The sequence below is a fragment of the Pocillopora damicornis genome, chromosome 3 (assembly GCF_964200805.1).
Source record: "Pocillopora damicornis chromosome 3, jaPocDami1.2, whole genome shotgun sequence".
In the NCBI taxonomy this organism is placed as follows: domain Eukaryota; kingdom Metazoa; phylum Cnidaria; class Anthozoa; order Scleractinia; family Pocilloporidae; genus Pocillopora; species Pocillopora damicornis.
The window spans coordinates 30,962,586-30,983,415 of NC_142672.1; the positions used below are offsets into that span (position 1 = coordinate 30,962,586).

The 20,830-nt window shown below is 39.1% G+C and overlaps 2 protein-coding genes and 1 pseudogene across 3 annotated transcripts in view; 1 reads left to right on the forward strand and 2 right to left on the reverse strand.

Annotated features, from left to right (window-relative positions):
• LOC149049347 (rho GTPase-activating protein 39-like) overlaps positions 1-5,636 on the forward strand; it is an 8,256-nt gene extending 2,620 nt beyond the window's left edge. Inside the window, 9 exon segments of the mRNA XM_089199609.1 lie at positions 173-313; positions 938-1,161; positions 1,520-1,609; positions 1,611-1,644; positions 2,234-2,347; positions 3,089-3,246; positions 3,689-3,841; positions 4,327-4,435; positions 4,817-5,636. Of these exon segments, the coding sequence (XP_089055735.1) occupies positions 173-313; positions 938-1,161; positions 1,520-1,609; positions 1,611-1,644; positions 2,234-2,347; positions 3,089-3,246; positions 3,689-3,841; positions 4,327-4,435; positions 4,817-5,011 (1,218 nt within the window). The 3' untranslated portion in view covers positions 5,012-5,636.
• A 4,479-nt stretch (positions 5,637-10,115) lies between these two features.
• Positions 10,116-11,816, reverse strand: LOC149049348 (contactin-associated protein-like 2; annotated as a pseudogene). Its single transcript, XR_016185048.1, has 3 exons — positions 11,455-11,816; positions 11,248-11,365; positions 10,116-10,854 (listed from the first exon to the last, which is right to left on the reverse strand). The product of XR_016185048.1 is annotated as a contactin-associated protein-like 2 (transcript).
• A 4,487-nt stretch (positions 11,817-16,303) lies between these two features.
• LOC149049349 (contactin-associated protein-like 2) lies at positions 16,304-17,965 on the reverse strand. The gene is made up of 3 exons (XM_089200727.1): positions 17,621-17,965; positions 17,414-17,531; positions 16,304-17,025 (listed from the first exon to the last, which is right to left on the reverse strand). The coding sequence occupies exons 1-3, from the start codon at positions 17,963-17,965 to the stop codon at positions 16,418-16,420; spliced, it is 1,071 nt and encodes a 356-aa protein (XP_089056853.1). The 3' UTR covers positions 16,304-16,417.
• Between the last annotated feature and the right edge of the window lie 2,865 nt (positions 17,966-20,830).

Sequence of the window (20,830 nt, forward strand, 5' to 3'; positions counted from 1 at the left end):
CCCATATTCATGATAACGTTTTATTACTCGTGGCAAAGAATACTTTATTTCGTTTATCGTTGAAGTATTAATCCTCATTCCTGACTCTAGTCATATCTTTGAAGTTTGGTACATGGAGAAGATGGTCACAAATCAAGAGATTTACAAAGAAATTTTGGATTGTATTTTTCAGGAACGTTCACATTCCATCCCCGGTTCGAAGCCTCCACTCATACGAGCTCTTGGCGCATATGAAGAGTACTTAGGTCAACATAAGAAAGGTGTCTTCAGACGGAAGAGAATATCGTTAGCCAGCATGATGTCTTGGTCAAAGGTATGTTTTTTTTTTTTGAGTAGCGGAGGAGCCGAAGGACACCTCCGAGATCAACATTTCACAGTCGCCATTAAGTGACTTAAAATGCCTTGATGTAATAGTCGCCAGAAATTTAAGTTAAGTCAACTGGAAAAAGTGAAGATATCAATGAATTTTATTAAAAGAAAGAGAAAGCCACGTGGCAATCGTTTTCGGACTTTTACGCAACAAAGAGGCAATTTTTTTTAATTAAAGAAAGTGGCTGAACATTTGCAACATTTTATGTTTATCTCAGTTTAACTCCAGACCATTTTAAACACTCAATTAAAATAACAGTGTATGTAGCTAGCTTCTTAATCGTCAAACACTTGCAGCGACGCGTACGTCTACTGCAGTTCTAGTTCTAATTATTTTTGTGCATGCTGTGGTGACCAAAACGTTGGTAGCCTGGCGCTGCAAAGGGGAGCGGTGAATTTTCTGTCAGAAATAGAATACCTGCAAGCCCACAACGTATTCGTTAGATTCAGAGACTTTGAGGTCGCAGGGAACTAATATGATTCACAATTAAAATAGTTCTTTTGAGAGAACCAACTGTTACCTAACTTCGCCCTTTTTTCATTGGCGTGTTTTTGGTTCGATTAACAGGTGCCAATCAAAAAACCATTGATCCTTATACAAGATAGGCAGTTAAAAAAGGACGCAATTGATACCTTTAAACTGATTCTTGGCTATATGGGCGATCGATCCATCAAAGGGAAAACTCCAGAGAGGCTGGCTCTAGAACTCACCACAAAGGGTTGGAACACTCCTGTATTACGGGATGAAATTTACCTTCAACTTTGTAAACAGACCACTGACAACTTTAGGCTGTAAGTACTTTTTAAGAAACTGGTGTTTTGGTTGGTATCCAACATAGCAGACCAATACCCAATCATGACAACGACCCAGAAATCAGAAGGGAGTTTAGTAATTAGTCGAAAATGAATATGCCTTTTTTTGCGAAACTTTTACTTAAGTTTTTACCAACGTCCATCTTTATAATGGAAACTGTATGCCGTAGGAATTTACTGGTGTGATTGGGTGTGGCTGGTCTACAACGATATTTTGTGGTCCTATCAACCAGTTCCGAATTAAGGTTGGCGCCTTAAGTTGTAGTTCTGTTGTGAAGTCGTCGATAGAATTTGTTCTTTTATTATATTTTATTTATTCACGTCTACATTCTTTTAGGGAGAGTTTGCGCAGTGGCTGGGAGCTGATGGCAATTTGTCTGGCTCTTTTTCCTCCTTCAACTAAGTTTTACTCCTACTTAGATGGGTATCAATAAAAACTTGGAGGACATCGAACGGAAAGAGGTCAGTCCTCGTAAAAAGAAAAATAATCGGTAGCTTGCGTTGCTGGCGGTTTTTCCGTCATTTGGTGAAAATTAAGGCGGCAGTTCAAAGGACGGAAGTAATACCGTGGGAAAGACGGAAAACCCGTTTTGTAGTTTACTCCTTCCCATTCCTCTCGCAGCTTCCCTGGCTCATTTCTGCGGAAGCGCCGCTGAACCTCTCACGAAATCCTCAGATTTGAAACCCCCCCCCCAAAAAAAAAAAAAAAAAAATAATAATAATAATAATAAAACAAAATACAACACAACAAAACAAAATTAGAAAAATGAAAAGAAAAGTTACAAATAAAGATCAACAATAACAACAACAATAAGTATCGATATAAGTCATGTTGACTTATATTGGAACAGAAACAACCTAACGACAGTTTCAACTTAAGCAATTCTCTAGTTTTACTTTCCTTTCTATTCCGTCCCATGCCCACGGCAGTTAGATTAGAAATCTCTCTTTTCAGTATTCGCAGCCTCCAATTACATTGAGTCGGTTAACATTTGTTCACCATAATTATTTGATTAAATTTCCTGTTGTGTCTGAATGTTGTTTATTTCAGATCTCTTTAACATACTATATCAGGCATTGCTCCGTGAGACTCAAAAGAATGGCTAGAACTGGTGCCAAGCGCGGCCTCAGGAAACCAAGCATCGAGGAAATTCAACAGGCGAAGGTAATTCGGCGAATAAAATAAACCCATTTATGAAGAAGAGCAGAATATTTTAACTCAGCTCATCGTCGTTCGTGGGCACTTTGCATCGAGGTTGTTTGACTTCCTGTAACCAGCAATCGTTATTGCTGACCACATGTTGGCTGGCACAAGAAGTTTCAAGCATTCTGAAATAATTCTTGGGTCAAAGCATCGCGTATTACATTGTGGTGGTCCTAGCCTTTAAGAAAACAACCTTACTAGTTATAGGGATTACTTGAACCGATGAGAGTTTACAAGCGGAAGCGTTAGAAACAACAACTACAAAGCTGAATTGCAAATAAAAGACGGACGTTTTCTTTCGGCGGGAGAGGGAGAGAGGTATTCGTTTATATCTTTTTGTGGGACTCACTAAGCCTCCTAGTCTGTATTGAAAAAATCGCAGAGAAAAGCAAGAAAAAAAGAGGAAGAAACAAATACAAAACATAAAACGAAGGATGTATACGTGAGATAAGTCACATTTTGATCGTTGGATGAAGACCAGCAGCGAATTGATCCTGACTCATAGCGCTTCAGAGCTCAGTCACCAAAGTGAAAGCCCTTTTGTTTCTTCGTCATCATCTTCTGTATCCTTTAGGCTTTCTAGATGTCTTGTCTTGTCTTGGCTCTGAAAACTAATTTGTAACCCATCATTCACTTTTTAAAAGAAAATTTCTTTTATTTGTATTTTATTTGTTTTTTTGTTTGTTTTTTTTTTATTCCCAGTCCTCCGTGTTCCACCCATCCATGTTTGGTGCCACCCTTGAGGACATCATGGAGGCGCAGGCCGAGCGTTTCCCTTCACTTAAACTGCCATGGATTTTACCAACCTTGGCTGAGTCGGTGCTAGAGCACCAAGGTGCTTCAACGGAAGGTATTTTCAGGTAAGGTAGAACGTCTTCGCCTTCATTTTCTTAAAGGGTCAACCACAGAGCCTGTGCAGCAGGTCTTTTTGTTTCTCCAAGCAGGAGAAGTGTTAGCGGAGCGGGAGCTGCTCGATACCGTGAGGCGAAAGCGACCCAAAAAGACTACGAGCATATGGGAGGAGTAGGAAGGAAACCTTGTCGCTTCGCAGCACACGCTCTGTTCTCGCTTCTCACGCTTGGATAAAAGGAAACGAAATGGCTGCTACGCATGCTACAACAATAGTGTCGATTTCATAAGCGTTATATGGGCTTCTTTCAAATGGGAACCCGTTTACCTCTTAGTCCTAACTTAAGAAAGTTGTATTTTAAATTGACAAATAATTAAATAAACAGCGCGCACGAGAACAGAGAGTGGCGTGAACAACACCAACTAGGTGACCGTTTTTCTTTGTCTTCACAGGGTTCCTGGAGACATCGACGAAGTAAACTCCCAGAAAATCAGGCTTGACAAATGGGAGGCTCCCACTGGAATTACAGATCCCCATGTACCTGCGTCACTTCTGAAACTCTGGTTCAGGGAGCTTCACGAACCTCTTATACCGGAACTGTTTTAATATCCTTTGAAATGAAATTAATTTCGCAGTGTTAAGTGCGCTAAGTCTTTAGTCTGATTCACCAACAGTGATTGTGGTCACGTGGGAAGTAGCACGCTGGACATTGAATCGAGAGATCTGGGTTCGAGCTTTGGCTAGTCATGGGTTATTGTATTGTGGGGTAATTGTATTATCGAATGAGTTGATAATGTAAATTGGCCGCCGTTAAGAGTTTCAAAGCTGACATTTCGAGGGTTAGCCCTTTGTCAGAGCGAAACTGAAGGATTAATGCTCAATAGGTTAGCTTTGAAACTCTTAACGGCGGCCAATTTATGTTATCAACTCAAGTGACAAAGTCAAATGACCTTATACTCACACCGACACAGCACTACAGTTTCTTTAGAAACTTACGCCTTTTTATTAATTGTATTGTGGTCTTGAACAAGGCGATATACATTTATTATTAATGCCTGTTGCACGTCATGTTTCCTTGACTCGTTCCTACTGAAAGGTGCGTTAACAACTGTGATGACGCTACAGTGGCTGTGGCACTTGCGATGTCTCTTCCTGAAGTCAACAGACTCGTCCTCTCGTATCTCATTAGATTTTTACAGGTACGCATGTGTAGAGCCTCTCTAGACTCACTATTCTCTTTGGTTAATTTACACTGATTTGCTAACCGCTGTGCACAATAGTTAAGTTATTACCCAAGATCATTTACCGAGCAAAATGTGTGGAAAGAATTGTACTCTCCTCTTATTTGGGAAATAAGGTAATTTATCGGGTGCTCTGTGATCAAGGGTGACAAACGATCGAGACCACGACTGTAGCGCTGCTGCATACATGGAGTCTCTTTGTTTTCACTTGTTGGGGTCTTTTTTTAATTCGAATTTCGAAGTTCGAAGGCTGGGCGTCCTAATCCTTAACACCGTTAACACTTGCATAGTTGAAAACATTTTTTTTGGAAAACTTTCAGCTTCCTTTGTTGTTTGCAGATTTTCTCACTCCCTCATATGTGCGTTATAACAAAGATGGACGTAAATAACTTGGCCATGGTTTGGGCGCCAAACTGCCTTCGTTGTCCCTCTGACGATCCCAAGGAAATTTTTGAAAATACGCGAAAAGAGATGACTTTTATGAGAACTCTTATTCGGCATCTTGACGCAACTTTCATGGAAGGAGTGCGTTAACACACAAAAACAACAGTTCGTAGTGCCAGTCCTTGACTGTGGGACACCGAGACCAAGATCACACGTGACAACGAAAAGTCTGACGACTGAATGAGCCTGCGGCTTTATTTCGCAACGTTGCTATGCAACGCAAGGTATTGGAATCCGACCTCGCGTCAGGGTGTTCAATAGCGTCCGTCAAGAAGAAACGGAACTCCTCGAATGCTCTTACTTAGATTTACCAGAACTCATGGCTCGATTGTTCGACTTGTCAAACTGGTGCTCAGCATTGATACGATTCGTCCGGCTGGGAAGTTTGCGCATGAAAATTTTGTTGACTCAATTGAACTCAAATTCAAAGGCAGAAAAGGTCAAAATTTACCTAGGTCCGTTAGCTAAAAAAACACAACTACAGAAAACAATAAAACAAAAATGAAAAGAAAATAAGAAGGATCTACAGAACTGCAAACTAAAGAACACACAGCAAGAGGTTATCTTTCCATTAAGCAAATTGAGGTGTCTAAATTATAGCAAACGTAATCTTCTGTTGTTAGTCGAAAACATCGCGGTAGCTTATGTGAAGAGGCGAAGTAAGCATTGTATATATCAATAAAACTCTAAGTATTGTATAAGATTATTGATGGAACACATGTATTTTTAATTTGTTTTCAGTGTCTTGGGTGCGGGGTGTGGAGGCTTTTGGGTACTCTTAATTGTGTGCGATACGTATGTTTCCGTGACGTCAAACCGGTTATATTTCCTAGAGCAATTGCACAATTTTACTTACTTCAGTGGTGAGTTCAATGCCTTTCCGGAAAAACTCTGAATGTTATCACTTGAGAAGTGGTTCATGAGAAACTTGTATGTTTTTTTGTATGATCTCAGGGTTAGGGTTACATATTACATTTGAACCTGAATTAAGCGGTCACTCTGTTTTAAGCGGTCGGTTGTCAGAGCCCCGAAATTGTAACCCCTCATTGACTGTAATTTTCATCTCTACTAAGCGGTCACCTCTATGAGCGGTCGCTCATAAATACATTAAATGGTCATTCATGACATTAAATAGCGGTTCCCTTAAATTTCCCCCTTTGTGGAACCTGTATCGAGCGGTCAAGTTGTATTTAGCGGTCACCACGCCTAAATACGGGTTTTACTGTAAATGCTTTAAGAATAAATGCCATGGCATGTGAAAACACTTATTTATTCAATTTTAAAAATTAAAGGATGGCCATCTTTTCGACTAGACACAGTTTTAACATGCACATTTCAAAATCTGGGAGAGTTGTTTTAGAATGAGAACATTTTCGATTGAAAGAAGAAAGGTCGTTTTTGTCGCCGTTACTTTGCATGCAGTTAGTCGAATGAGTAGTATCTCGGCTGAAATTCAAAAGCCCACTGCTTGAAAGGAAATCCAATTTTTAAATAATACGAACGTGCCCGAGAAAGAGATTTCACAGATCCTAATAAGATTGCAAAGATCTTGCTTTGAAAACATATCTGCGACGGGCGTGGTGAAGGTACCACTGATTCTTCAAACTTAACCGGATTTTTTGAAATGGCGGTTCTAACTGCAACGAAGTGTTACCTATTTCTTGTATATTAAACATTACCAAGGTTGAATTTCACTTTAAGAAAATATTTGTCATTTTGAGTTTTTATGTAGCTTTTCGTCGAGGTAAGTAACGCGCGAGTGATTCTGCATTCGGTGCTCTTACAAATGAATGAGGAAACTGTCTTCGATTTAAATAGCAATCTTTATCTACATAATCAACCAAAAATTATATGTTCACTTTCGATACAAATGCAACGTGGTCCCTTTTATTTGTTACATCTCTTCCTTGTTCTCCTAATTTACTCGTGAGAGTTGTCATTTACGCCAAAAGATAGCATTCGTATCCAAGCGCGGCCGTGTGATATCCTCAATTAATTATATAGATACTGATGAAATTCCACGATTTTCCTTTTAGTAAAAGATTAAATCTTCATCGCGCGCAGTGAAGATACCGTCTTTATCTTTCACGTGTGAGGATATTGGTGTCGTCATGGTTACTAACATGATTAGCCAATTACAAAAGAGCTTCCCACTTAGGCGCGCGGTCGGTTCCTTTGAAATAAAAAAAAAGTTGTCTTTTATGTAGGAATTTCATCAGTATCTATAAAATAAAAAGAACATTACATGGCCGCTTAGGGATACGAATTTTATCTTCGAGTGCTGAAAGTATCTCTCGCGAGTGAGCTTCGCTCACTTGAGAGATGATGAATGAGAGATACTTTCAGCACTCGAAGATAAAATTCGTATCCCCAAGCGGCCATGTAATATCCTCTATATCTGTATGTAACAACGAAAATTTGCAATGCAAACGCACGAAGCATACTGCTAAATACGATAATTGACAAAGTGCAAGGTTTCCACCAAAGCTGTTTTGTTAATATCTAGTCTAAAGTGCAGAATGTTTTGTTTAATTTAAAAACACGAAAAAGAGAGTAATTTTTCATTCTTAACTTTGGTTTCAGTTTGCCTTCCAGTTAAGAGATATGTTTCACCTCTGAAAATAAATAGAAAGGCTGAATGGAATAAATATTTGCGAGAATGTAATTCAAAATATATTCGAATATAAACACGGATACAAGATATAAACTCAATTCACTTTGTATTTCGGATTACGTAACTTCGTGTTTTCCACAGAATTACCGGTGTATTTTTAATGCAAATAAAACGAAAAGCTACGCTTTCTTCATTCATGCAGGAAGTTAAATTATAAACGATTCATTTTTTACCACCTGTATTATTTTATGGCCAGTCTTTTTAATGACGTTTTATATTTGTTTTGATAGTATTTTGATTTTCGTTTATTGAAATTCTCAGGAGAGTGACCGAGAGCTCAGCGGCGGCTTAGTTAGAATAGGGAATTCGAATTATTTCTTGGCGCAATTCACTTAATTTGCTTACTTTAAACAAAGGGATTCTGTTCCAACGAGTTTCTCAGGCAGAAAAATCTTGATCCCTGAGTTTGTTGAAAACTACAACTGGCAGAAGGTTAGGAGACTGACAAGGCAAACGGCACTGGTTTGTGAATTCGCGATCTACTGCGATATTACATAAATCCGTTACTGATGATCAGGCTTTTCCTTTGATTTCACTTTGTGTGTTTTATTGAGGAATAAGATGGATGAAATCAAGCTATTACTTAAAGTGTGTCGTTTCGACATTTTAGCAATTACCGAAACATTTTTAGACGCGAGAATATCGAACAAGCAACTACATGTGGATAACTATAAGATTGTTAGAAGGGACAGAAATACGGGACAGGATGGAGGTGGCTGCTTGATTTACATTGCGAGCCATATTTGTTATTCAAGGCTCAAATCCCTAGAGCCCCCTGATGTTGAATTAATCTGGATCAAAATTATGCATAATTCGTCTGCGTTGATATTAGGAAATTGTTATCGACCTCCTTCTGACTTCCAGTTCTACGAACGATTTTGTGATTGTCTGGAGAAAATGTGGCTTAGGCACAGGAATGTGGTGCTTGTCGGTGATTTTAACTCGGACTATTTTCGTAGCTACAAGGGTGTTACATCATACGCCGGTAGAAGATTACAAGATATACTCCAGCAATTCAGCTATAGCGTAATGAACGATAGGAGCCAGCCAACAAGAGTTACAAGTGAGACAAAAACACTGATTGACTTGGTTATTACCAGCAAGCCGGAGATTATCAAAGGAACTATTAAAACAACTGAGTTGGGAATCTCAGATCATAAGCTGGTTCTTGCTACAATATGGTCCAAAATAAAAAGGCCGCCTCCAAAGATAGTCAAGGCCCGCACCTTCAAAAGATTTGATCAAGCTACTTTTGTGAAGGATATCGAGAGTGCCCCGTGGTCAGTATGTTCAGTGTTTAACGATCCAGACGATTGCTATTGGGCGTGGTTACGCATATTCAAAGATATCTGTCAGGTGCATGCGCCTTACAGGGAAGTTAAAATTAGGAGCGTCTCGGTACCTTGGATAACACCGCAAATACGGCACTTGATGAATAAACGTTTCAAAATACTTAAAATGGCACAACGTCTGGGTGATCCAGACCTGTGGGCGGAGTATTCGGAGTTGCGGAATAGAGTGACACGGGAAGTGAGGCTTTCTAAGAGCAGATACTATTTGGAACTGTTCAATGAAATGAAGGATTGTAAATCCTACTGGAGACTGGTAAAAAATGCGACAAACGGCAAATCGATTACCCCGGAATTAGCTAAGTCATATACGCAGAAGTTGAATTTACTTAAATCCTTGTATTTCCTTCCTATACAGGCAAGAATTGATTTCTATTTTAAGGTTATTCTGCCGTCTGTGACATATGGTATGTTAGTTTGGGGCTCTTGTGGTCGAGTATTTTTCTCAAGCTTAGAATCTATACATGTTAGAGCGGCGAAAATAATATTTAACTTGGATTGGTGTACTCCAAGCAAGGAGGTTCTTGCCACAGTAAAATGGAATACCTTAGAGATTATGTATGAGAAACGATTACTAATCTTAGCGCATCAGGCTTATTATAATCTTTTGCCACGTCCTATGAGCCGTCACTTTGAAAAGTATGTAAGTAGCTACGACTTCAGGAGGAAAATGACATTTAAGTTACCTAGACCTAAGACCGATATGGTCAAGAAATCATGCTCATACAAGTCAATTACTCGGTGGAACGCTCTGGAAAATCAAATGAGATCAATTCAAGACGTTGACGCTTTTAAAAAGTCACTCAAGTGTATTTTTAAGCCACGTATGTTATAATGATGTACTATGTAGAATTTTTATTGTTGAAAATATGTAGAAATCTTACATTAGTCTTCTTATAATTAGTTAGGAATTTAGTTTTATTGGATTTAGTTAGGAATTTAGTTTTATTGTCCGTACACGACCACATCAGCTATTGCTGAATTTTTTATCGTGTTTAAATAAATGCTGTTGTTGTTGTTGTATTAACAGATCCCTTCCACACCATTGACAACCTCCGTTTCAAAACTACAAGCAGTAAAAATGGGCCTTCAACGCCTAAAGTTATGCTTAATTTTATTAAGAACGCAATATATGTTAAAACAAGGTTTTCTTTTCACTTTCCTACTCAAATGTATCCATCGATTTCCTTTGCGAAAATCTGCAAACCGCTTTTACAAATGTAAAGCATTAGAGTTTACAGCGATAGATGAGGCGAGTCAACAAATGGCGGGTACATAGTTACCGTACACTTTTCGATTTATTTTTTAAATGAGTCCAAAACACTTGAGCTTTCCAAGGGTGTGGCGTCCTACATTGTCTCCAGACGTATCTCCAAACCTCAGTTGCTTCACGGGAAGCTTTGTCTTGTCTGTAAGGAAGCCGCTGTCTTCTCACCATTCGCGGTCATTCTTGTCGCAGTTGCATCCGTAGTTAACGTCTGCACATGTATTATTCAAGCCGCATGCGCATTTATAATCAACAGAATCAACTCCTCCCAAGTACTTCATCTTCTCTCCATCACGTGACACCCACCAGCCGAACATATCACCATTGCGCAGGAGCACTGAGTGGTAGCACTCGTACTTTATAAACTGCTCACAGTGAGCTGATGAAGCTGTTAGGTTCGCAAGTTGAGCCATATCAGCCTCCGTGTAGTTGATGGAGCGAGAATAGTGGCGTTGGCTACCAATTCCATCCACCCGCATTTTGCTTTCACTGTCGTGACTGACAACTGTCACTCCTATCCCGCCCTTGTTAGTCATGTCACAATAGACTTTAAAAGGTTTCACTCCGCCCTCTCCATCAGGGTCGATGACATAAGATCCACTTGGGAGATTACATAGTTTGATCTGACTGCAGGTTTTATCTCCTTGGAAGCAAAAAAGAAGAAATTGATTACAAGAATTTTTTTTTCATGCGCTCTTAGCATCGAATTAAACTCATGGGGTTTTAATGGAGAGGATAACATTTCGTCAGAGAATTCGTTCATTAGCGTGCTTCATATTTCCATTGTACACAATGATGACGTAGTGTACGTATTGAAAGGAAGCAAACTTTTGCGTTAAAGCTGCTCTATCGCGACAGCTGTGTGCTTATCTGGATATGAAGCTCTTAAGACGTATGAAGAGCTCTCAAGAGGCTATAATTGTGAACGCTTCAGTGAAAATAACCAATCACAAAAAAATTGAAGCTAAACTTTCTACAGATGTATTTTTCAACATCTGGAAAAAATAGACGCACACACAAAAAAACCATTTTATACCTCCTCGTTTGCAGTGAGTTCCGCAGAATCCAGGCTTACAGTCACAGTGATAGGAGTTCCACTCATACTCAGGGACACAGACACCACCGTTCATACAAGGAGCACTTTCACATGGAGACTGGAAAGAGACCGAGAACGTTCCACAAACAATACAATTTCTATTGACAAAAATACGTTTCAATCACCAAATATGTAAGGAGAGCTTACACAAGGACTGAAATGACTGAATGTGGCATTTGCAAAGAGCTTTCCAGTAGCTCTGTACTTGTCAGTGACCAACAACTCACAAAGATAAAGACCGTTGGAGTCAGGATACTCTGCCACGTTAAACGAATAGCACCTCGGTTCACCAACACAAAGGAAAGGGCAGGAAAACTGACCTTTTACCATGGACGATGTAAGTTTTTCTTCCCAAAGATAATAGAAGGGGTCGCACTTAAAGTTACCAAGAGAAATTTCGCCTGTTGGATTTCGATAAAGAGCGCTGTTCTGCATGGCAAACATCAAGTTAAGCAACGAAGGGAAAAATATTAAGAGTGGCAGGAGCAGCATGATGGTGGCTGTTGGACGACAACACATGAATGAGCTGCTTATTGATACAATTTACTTTAATTGTAAATTAAAAACTCATCCTTTTATGGTATTTGTTAGGTTTCTATGACTAAAAGTTGCATCTATGGAGCAGGTGCAACGCATGTTTGAATTACGAAATTTCGAGAGCTGGCCGAAATAATGTGTAAAGAAACCATTTTGAATGAGGTGCTTTAAGATATAAAGCACTTTAATTGTGAATAAGAAACTTATCCTTTTATAGTATTTGTTTGCTTTTTATGATTAAAAGCCGCATCTAGGGAGCAGGTGCAACGCATGTTTGAATTACGAAATTTCGAGAGCTGGCAAAAATAATGTGCAAAGAAACTATAGTTGAGTATATACTGCGATGATCTTCATTTGCTTAAAGAAACTATATTTAGGCGTCTGGTATGTTGGCTGATAATGTCCATGGCTGAAAAATTGTCCATAAAATGAATCGTTGGCCGAGAAGCAAGGCTTCGAGAGGAAATTTAAAATTTTGAGGACAGTCTCTCAGCTAAGGGTATTATCAGCCGACAAGCCAGAAAGCTAGAAGGGGGTATATTTATTTTATAACCCTCACATTAATTTTCGTATCGTGCGTTCAAAACATTTTATTGTACTTTCCAAAGTAGCATCTAAGATCAGCCTTTTATTATCAATACCTGTGGACTCTACAAAATAAGGTCGTTTTTCTTCCTTTGTGAAATAATAGATTCGAAAAAATGAAACTCTCGGGCTATTTTCGTCGGCTTTCTTGCCGGCTTTCTTACATAGGGTTATTGTTACATAGGGTTATTGCCTAATTATTGTCCGTTGATTTTGTACCAAGTCAAATATAGTAGCCAATCGGTAACAAAGAATATTATAACCTTCTCTTACGAAAACAGAAATGACATTCGTAATGTAGAATGTACAAATTCCCGTCGAGCCCATTGCAGCTCTGTAACCTGTACAAGGCGTGAGATACATTCTTTTAACTAATGTGGCTGACAATAATTTACCAAACCGGTCAAGGTTTTTTTTTAAAATTCACTACAAAATTTTTATTAAAACAGTTTACTTACTACTCTATACTTGAGTAACATCATGCTGAGAAAAAGAAAAGAAGAGAAAAGGTTGTTATTTTCAATAAATGACTCGGGTTTACCCTGAGGCGATCCAGGCTTACGATGTTAAGTTCAGATAAATAAGCTTTTTGATATGCATAGGAAATCGCGCCATCAAGAGGAGGCAAGTTTGTAACCTTCCACAGGGTTTTTGAGGCCTGAATTGACGGCACACTTAATGTGTTCCAATTCGCAGATATGCACCTACTTTTTTTGTGTGGAACATAGGAGGACATCATTTGTATATTTTTCGAGCAGCTGGCATGCTAAACCTTTGATATCCCGCTTAGCGTAAAGCCATTAAGGTGGCAGGAAACAGTTTTCCGAGACGCCTACCGAATATATATTCAAAGCGCCAAAAATCCATCTTTCCTTCTTCGCTATCAAACCAATTCAAACGTGACAACCAAACTGGATAGAAGTATGAAAAAAGTGAGCGTGGAAATGTGATCGCTTTTATTATGCTAATGCTGTAGCTCCTGAGTATTTCAAGTTACACCCCCTAAAATACTGTTTTAATGCAATACTCTTTGCGTTGGTTATTTGAAGAGCTAGAACCTTGAGACGTCTACCTCAAAATGAATAATCACCATGATCATTGTATTAATATTTGACTGCTGATAATATCTTGTCTGTACCAGCATTGTTCACGTAAACAAGTATTGTAACCTATTAATACATTTAATAGCGCGAGCCTGCTTCATTTTGTTATCGTGCTAGTAATGTTTTTGCGCACAATGAAGTGGAGGAAATCGCTCCTCATCATCCAAATTTCAAACTACCTTGTTGATAATGTTAAATATAAAAGTAAATTGGCTCAAAAAAACTCAAGAAGCTCGAGTTGCTCGAGGCATTTTCACCCATCTTTCTTGCTCCCAGCGTAAAATAATCAAACGACCTATGGTGTTTTTATCTTCAGACTACCTGAAAATAACATGTTATCTTCACAGTTTTTTTAAACTTCTTGCCCCAATCAATTTTGGAAAATATTAGATAAGGGAAAAAGGGAATTTTTCAACTTTCTTTTATCAGTTTTTACGTGAATAATGAAAACATCGAAGAAACATCGAACGCATGTTTCATTGCCATCGACGGTGAGTCGAAGAGCAGCTTAACAGGTGACTTTTTAGTAGTATATGATTATATACAAGCATTATTGAAAGTGGTGGTGTTCGTAGTCGAATTTTAGTTATGGCTCATTTGAGAAAAAATTTCTGAAGGTTAAGTATGGAGGCTTATCGTTTGATAGAACATGAGAATACAGGCAGAGGGTTTATTGCGTGACAATCAAAAACATTTTTGACAAAAAACGTGTCATCTATGTAAAAGGCATACTTAATTGGGGGAGGAGGGAAGGCTCGGGATTCTCATCCCCAGTTTTCCGCTTCTCCACCTAGAACGCCTAGGAAGACGATGCAGATTCGGCGACCAAAAGATAAGAAGAAAACCATCGGCTGGCATTTTTAGGCTTTAATGCGCCAAAAGTAAATGCGGCCGAATGGTAAGTAGCGAGTTGGACCTCGAGCCTTGGCTGGGTAATTGTGTTGCTTTCGTGGAAATGTAATTTATGTTTTTGATCAGTGCCACTAACACGCATGCGCATAGTGACATTGATCAGATAGCTACTAATTCAGTGGCTCCCTTCCTCACTCCACCCTTAAGAGATACTCGCCAGCCGCTGATGATCTCCTTTTTTCACTCGTCTTGTAATTGTGTTTACCGTATTTCTGGTTTCTAGAATTGAAGTTGGAGGGCATTGGTCAAGAATTGAAGCCAACTGCCCTCAAAGAGGGTAGCAGTATCCAGGCCGTTTATTCAATCGCACCTTGATGAAGTGTGTGCCTTTTGTCTTCATTTATTTTATGAAAGGAGTTTTCAAACTTACATTTGAACGTCTAGCTTGACTTGCATTCTTAATCATATAAATCAAGCCAGTCATCGATGAAAGATGTCTTAACAGTTTTGGTTTAGAGTATAACAACTTGACCGATAGACTCTGAAGAGGAAGCTCTCTAGAGAGCCTCTCTTTACATGGTAAACCGGCAATCAGGTAAGCAAATGTGGTACAACCATAACATTCCTCTTTAGGATTCTGATACGTTATTCAGGAATCATTGGAGCTTATGTTAGCCTGTTATGCATGCAGACAGTTATATTATCAGTAACTAATTTGTTGTGGTCTGTATTATTTCATTTAATTTTTTGATAGTGATAGTGCCTCACCAACGGCTCAGTTAGAATGGGGCCTTTTTTGTTGACGCAGTGAACTTGAGTTGCTTTCTTTAATCTAAGATAATTTATATCAACGAGTGTCTAAGACGTACGGGAAAAAACCTAAAGGACCGAGTTTGTTGAAAAGTACAACTGTCAGAATGTCGGGAGACCAACAAGGCAAACGTACGTAGTTGTTTAATCGTCATATACTGTAGAACAATATTGTACAAATCTGTAAGTGATGATCGGGTTTTCCTTTCAATTTCAAGGCATTTGGACTACATGTTTATTGTTTTCACAAATGCTTTTCGTACTGTTAACAATCTCTGTCTCAAAACTACAAACAGCGAAAATGGGCCTTGGGCGCCTAAAATTATGCTTAATATGCTAAAAGATATGCGCTATATATCAGAACCAAACATTTTTCACCTTCCTACTGATATTTGTGAGATGATTTCATTCACTCCATCACAAGTAATATGTTCAACTTCCTTTGAAGATGTTAGGAAACCCCTTGCTCAAATGGCACCACGCGCGAGTCTCGAAGGAGTATTTCATTCAGTTTCCGTTGAATAGAATATTCAACCAAACACATTAAAGGTTTTAAATATTGTTTTCTCCGTACACTTGGGCTGTTTACTCTAAGCAAAGGGACTTTCTACCAACGAGCGTCTTAGGCTCGCAGAAAAAATCTGAATCATTGTGCTTGTTGATCTATTGCTGCGTACAATATAATATAAACCTTAGGTTGAAGGTCAAGCTTTTCCTTTCTTTTGGCAAAACACGCCGATACAGTTAAATGTTGCGTAACTCAACTAAATGATGGCTTTTTTGCATTTCCAAGGGGAGATTTTCATTTAAATCTTATGCTGCCAAAAGCCTAAAAGGTCGCAAATACAATCAAAGTTTTCCATTTTTAACTCTGCTAGATGAACCAAATTGTGAGATATTGGTGGAAAGCGAAACAATCTTCTCAGGTGAAGTGATCCCGCTCGGTGCCTCGTGCTTCTTCCTTCTCCATTCTTCTTCCTTTCTATGAGTAGAAGAAAGGCCTTTGGCACTTATAGGGATGTATAATAATCTACTACGCATACGATATGTGTCGAAATTAGGGTGGTTTTCACTTCATATCAAAATTGTTTCGTCGATTACGTTCGCAAAAAGCGAACTGCAAAAAGCAATTGTACAGACAGCCAGTTGCTTTAAGGCGGTATGTCAATCGAGTCTACAAATAGCAAGTATACAGTTACAGTGCACCTTTTTGTGTGTGAGTTCTAAATGAGTCCAGAACACTTGAGCTTTCCAAGTGTGTGGTATCCCTTGTCACCATAATAATAGGTATCTCCAAACCTCAGTTGTTTCACTGGCAGCTTGAATTTGTCTTTGAGGAGGCCGCTGTCCTCTCGCCATGTGTTGTCATTCTTGTCGCAGTTGCATCCGAAGTTAATGTTTGCACATGTATTATTCAAGCCGCATGCGCATTTGTAATCAACAGAATCAACTCCTCCCCAGTACTTCATCTTCTCTCCATCACGTGACACCCACCAGCCGTACATGTTACCATTGTAGAGGAGCACTGAGTTGTAGCACTCGTACTTTATAAACTGCTCACAGTGAGCTGATGAAGCTGTCAGGTTCGCCAGTTGAGCCATATTAGCCTCCGTGTACTTGATGGAGCGAGAATAAGAGCCTTTAGCAACAAAGCCTCGCACCAACTTCCTGCCTTCACTGTCATGACTGACAACTGTCACTCCAACACCGCCCTTGTCAGTCATGTTACAATAGACTTTGAAAGGTTTCACTCCGCCCTCTCCATCAGGGTCGATGACGTAAGATCCACTTGGGAGATTACATAGTTTGATCTGGCTGCAGGTTTTATATCCTTAGAAGCAAAAAAGAAGAAATTGATTACAAGTATTTTTTTTCATGCGCTCTTAGCATCGAATTAAACTCATGGGGTTTTAATGGAGAGGATAACATTTCGTCAGAGAATTCGTTCATTAGCGTGCTTCTTATTTCCATTGTACACAATGATGACGTAGTGTACGTATTGAAAGGAAGCAAACTTTTGCGTTAAAGCTGCTCTATCGCGACAGCTGTGTTTATCTGGATATGAAGCACTTAAAACGTATGAAGAGCTCTCAAGAGGCTATAATTGTGAACGCTTCAGTGAAAATAACCAATCACAAAAAAATTGAAGCTAAACTTTCTACAAATGTATTTTTCAACATCTGAAAAAAAAAAGTACCCACACAAAAACCATTTTATACCTCCCCGTTTGCAGTGAGTTCCGCAGAATCCGGGCTTACAGTCACAATAATAGGAGTTCCACTCATACTCAGGGACACAGACACCGCCGTTCATACAAGGAGCACTTTCACATGGAGACTGAAAAGAGACCGAGAACGTTCCACAAACAATACAATTTCTATTGACAAAAATGTGTTTCAATCACCAAATATGTAAGGAGAGCTTACCCCAGGACTGAAATGACTGAATGTGGCATTTGCAAAGAGCTTTCCAGTAGCTCTGTACTTGTCAGTGACCAACAACTCACAAAGATAAAGACCGTTGGAGTCAGGATACTCTGCCACGTTAAACGAATAGCACCTCGGTTCATTAACACAAAGGAAAGCGCAGGAAAACTGACCTTTTACCATGGACGATGTAAGTTTTTCTTCCCAAAGATAATAGAAGGGGTCGCACTTTAAGTTACCAAAAGAAAGGTTGCCTGTTGGATTTCGATAAAGAGCGCTGTTCTGCATGGCAAACATCAAGTTAAGCAACGAAGGGAAAAATATTAAGAGTGGCAGGAGCAGCATGATGGTGGCTGTTGGACGACAACACATGAATGAGCTGCTTATTGATACAATTTACTTTAGTTGTGAATTAAAAACTCATCCTTTTATGGTATTTGTTTGGTTTCTATGACTAAAAGTCGCATCTATGGAGCAGGTGCAACGCATGTTTGAATTACGAAATTTCGAGAGCTGGCCGAAATAATGTGTAAAGAAACCATATTCAGGCGTCTGGTATGTCGGCTGATAATGTCCACGGCTGAGAAATTGTCCATAAAATGAATTTATTGGCCAAGTAGCTTCAAGAGGAAATTTGAAATTTTGAGGACAGTCTCTCAGCCAAGGGTATTATCAGCCGACATGCCAGCAAGCTAGAAGGGGGGGATATTTATTTTATAACCCTCTCATTAATTTTCGTTTGGAGCGTTTAAAACAAATTTTTGTTATCTTTTTTTGCACCTTCCAAAGTTGGATCGCCCTAATCTTATGGGAAATCCTGTTAAGCAGTTTCAGTCGACGGTGTTGGTAATTTCATAAAAATTATCTACAACTTGAGCATTTTTCTTTCTTCAGATAAGGCATTGCAGCCAGGTGAATCTTGCAAATTAAATCTTGCTGTTTCAAAACAATGAGCTGTTAAGTTTAGTGTTGAGTTTTCAGCTTCTACAGGAAACTATTTACAGAAAGAATTCTAAATCAAGTATTATTGCATATACTTCAATAATGTTTCAACAGCATGTCGTATCTAAATAGTTCTTTCTTGCTTTTATTATGCTAATGTTATGGGAAATCCTGTTAAACAATCTTAGTCGACGGTCTCGGTAATTTCATAACAATTATCAACAACTTGAGGATTTTTCTTTCTTCAGATAAGCCGTCGCAGCCAGGTGAATCTTGCAATTTAAATCTTGCTGTTTCAAAATAATGAGCTGTTAAGTTCAGTTGAGTTTGTTGAGTTTTCAGATTCTACTGGAAACTATTTACAGAAAGAATTCTAAATCAAGTTTTACTGCACATACATGAATAATTTTTCAACAGCATGTCGTGTCTGGATAGTTCTTTCTTTCAAACAATGAACTGAGCCAGTTACAGCCGCAGTGAGATCCCCGTAGATGGCTTCGAGTAAAACACAAAGCAGTACTTTTTTAAAAAAAATGGAAAACACCATCGAAGATTGCGAAAAATGTAGGTAAACTGAACAAACTCGTGGAGGAACTTCTCAGTTGTCTAAATCTAGTGTCTGTAACTCCTGAGTCTCTCAAGTAAGACCCCCTTAGGTACTGTTTTTATGCAATATCCTTTGCGTTGGTTATTTGGAGAAGCTAGAACCCTGAGACGTCTACATCAAAATGAACTATCGCTATGATCATTATATTTGACTGCTGATAATAATTTGTCTGTACCAGCATTGTTCACGTAAACAAGTATTGTAACCTTTTCATTCAATAGCGCGAGCTTGCTTCATTTTGTTATGGTTTATTAGAGGAAATCGCTCCTCATCATTCAAATTTCAAACTAAACTGTTAAGAATGTTGAACATAAAAAAAAGATTGGCTCAAAAAATCAAGAAGCTCGAGTTGTTCTAGGTATTCTCACGCATCTCTCTTGCTCCCAGCGTAAAATAATCAAACGACCTATGGTGTTTTTATCTTCAGACCACCTAGTATAACTGTTATGTTCACAGTTTTTTTAAACTTCTCACCCTATCAATTTTGGAAAATATTGAACAAGGGAAAAAGGGAAGTTTTCAACTTTCTTTTATCAGTTTTTACGTTAATAATGGAAACATCGAAGAAACATCGAACGCATGTTTCATTGCCATCGACGGTGAGTCGAAGGGAAACTTAACAGGTAACTTTTCTGTAATATAATATATAGATTTAGCCAAGCCTAAAGGCGGAGCTCGCATTTTTTTTTCCCGCGCGTCTCAAGGGCAGAACGCCTTGCCCCGACCAGGACTAGAACCCAGGTCGTCCGACTCGGACTGACCACTGAACTACTGAACAAAGCCGCGGCGTTGGCGTGCCCGCGGTACAGTTGACCAAGCATGTTGAAAGTAGCACCTTGTACGGTCGTACGGTCGCACGGTCGTATATCCAAATTTTTTCGGCTTGATGGGTTACTACTATTTTGTATAATTATGGGGTTACGTTCTGCGTGCTCCGCTATGATTATATGCAATGGTGTTCGTAGTCAAATTTTAGTTATGGCTCATTTGAGAAAAAATTTGTGAAGTATATTAAAGTTCACACGGCAACCAGGTGGACAATCAGACATAGTTTGATGCTACTTTGATTTGCAGATTTAATGAATGTAACCGAAGAAGTTACAATTCATAAACCCAACGTTTCGACACTCCTGTCTGGTGCCTTCATCAGGGGTGATCTAAACTCTGCAACAAGAGGTCCTTTTATATGATAACTAATTAGTGGCCTTTTTTCTGACGAGGTGTAAATAGGCGTCAGGAAGCAGACCGCCATCGTCACGATTTAAAGGAGCATGGGCGGAGTTAATGTGCCAGGCCTCCAAACAAAGGCGCTAGTGGTAATGCCGATTAGTGGTGATAATTTTAGAATTATCCCACCCAATTGTATGGTTAGTTAGGCATGTGTGCTCCGATAAAGCTGAATTTTCCTTTTTGCGAAGGAAAACCGCTTTTTGATGCTCTTTTAACCGTGTGCCAAACTGACGTTTGGCCTGTCCGATGTATTCGTTGTCACAGTCATTGCAAGGAATAGAATAAATGGCGTCGGTTCGTTGTTCTTTCATGACAGGATCCCTAGGTTTGGCGAAAATATGCCCCAAAGTCTGAAAAGGTTTTTGAGCAACTTTAACGCTGTGACTATTCAAAATTCTCTTGATGGGTTCCGTAACACCCTGTATGTAAGG

What these genes read in the sequence shown, in the direction of transcription:
- LOC149049349 (XM_089200727.1), bottom strand. Translation starts at nt 17,965, where the DNA reads ATGCTGCTCCTGCCACTCTTAATATTTTTCCCTTCGTTGCTTAACTTG. An exon ending in TCAGTCATTTCAGTCCTGGG is followed by an intron (nt 17,532 to 17,620) that starts GTAAGCTCTCCT and finishes GTCTCTTTTCAG; the next exon opens with TCTCCATGTGAAAGTGCTCC. An exon ending in AACTCACTGCAAACGGGGAG is followed by an intron (nt 17,026 to 17,413) that starts GTATAAAATGGT and finishes TTTGCTTCTAAG; the next exon opens with GATATAAAACCTGCAGCCAG.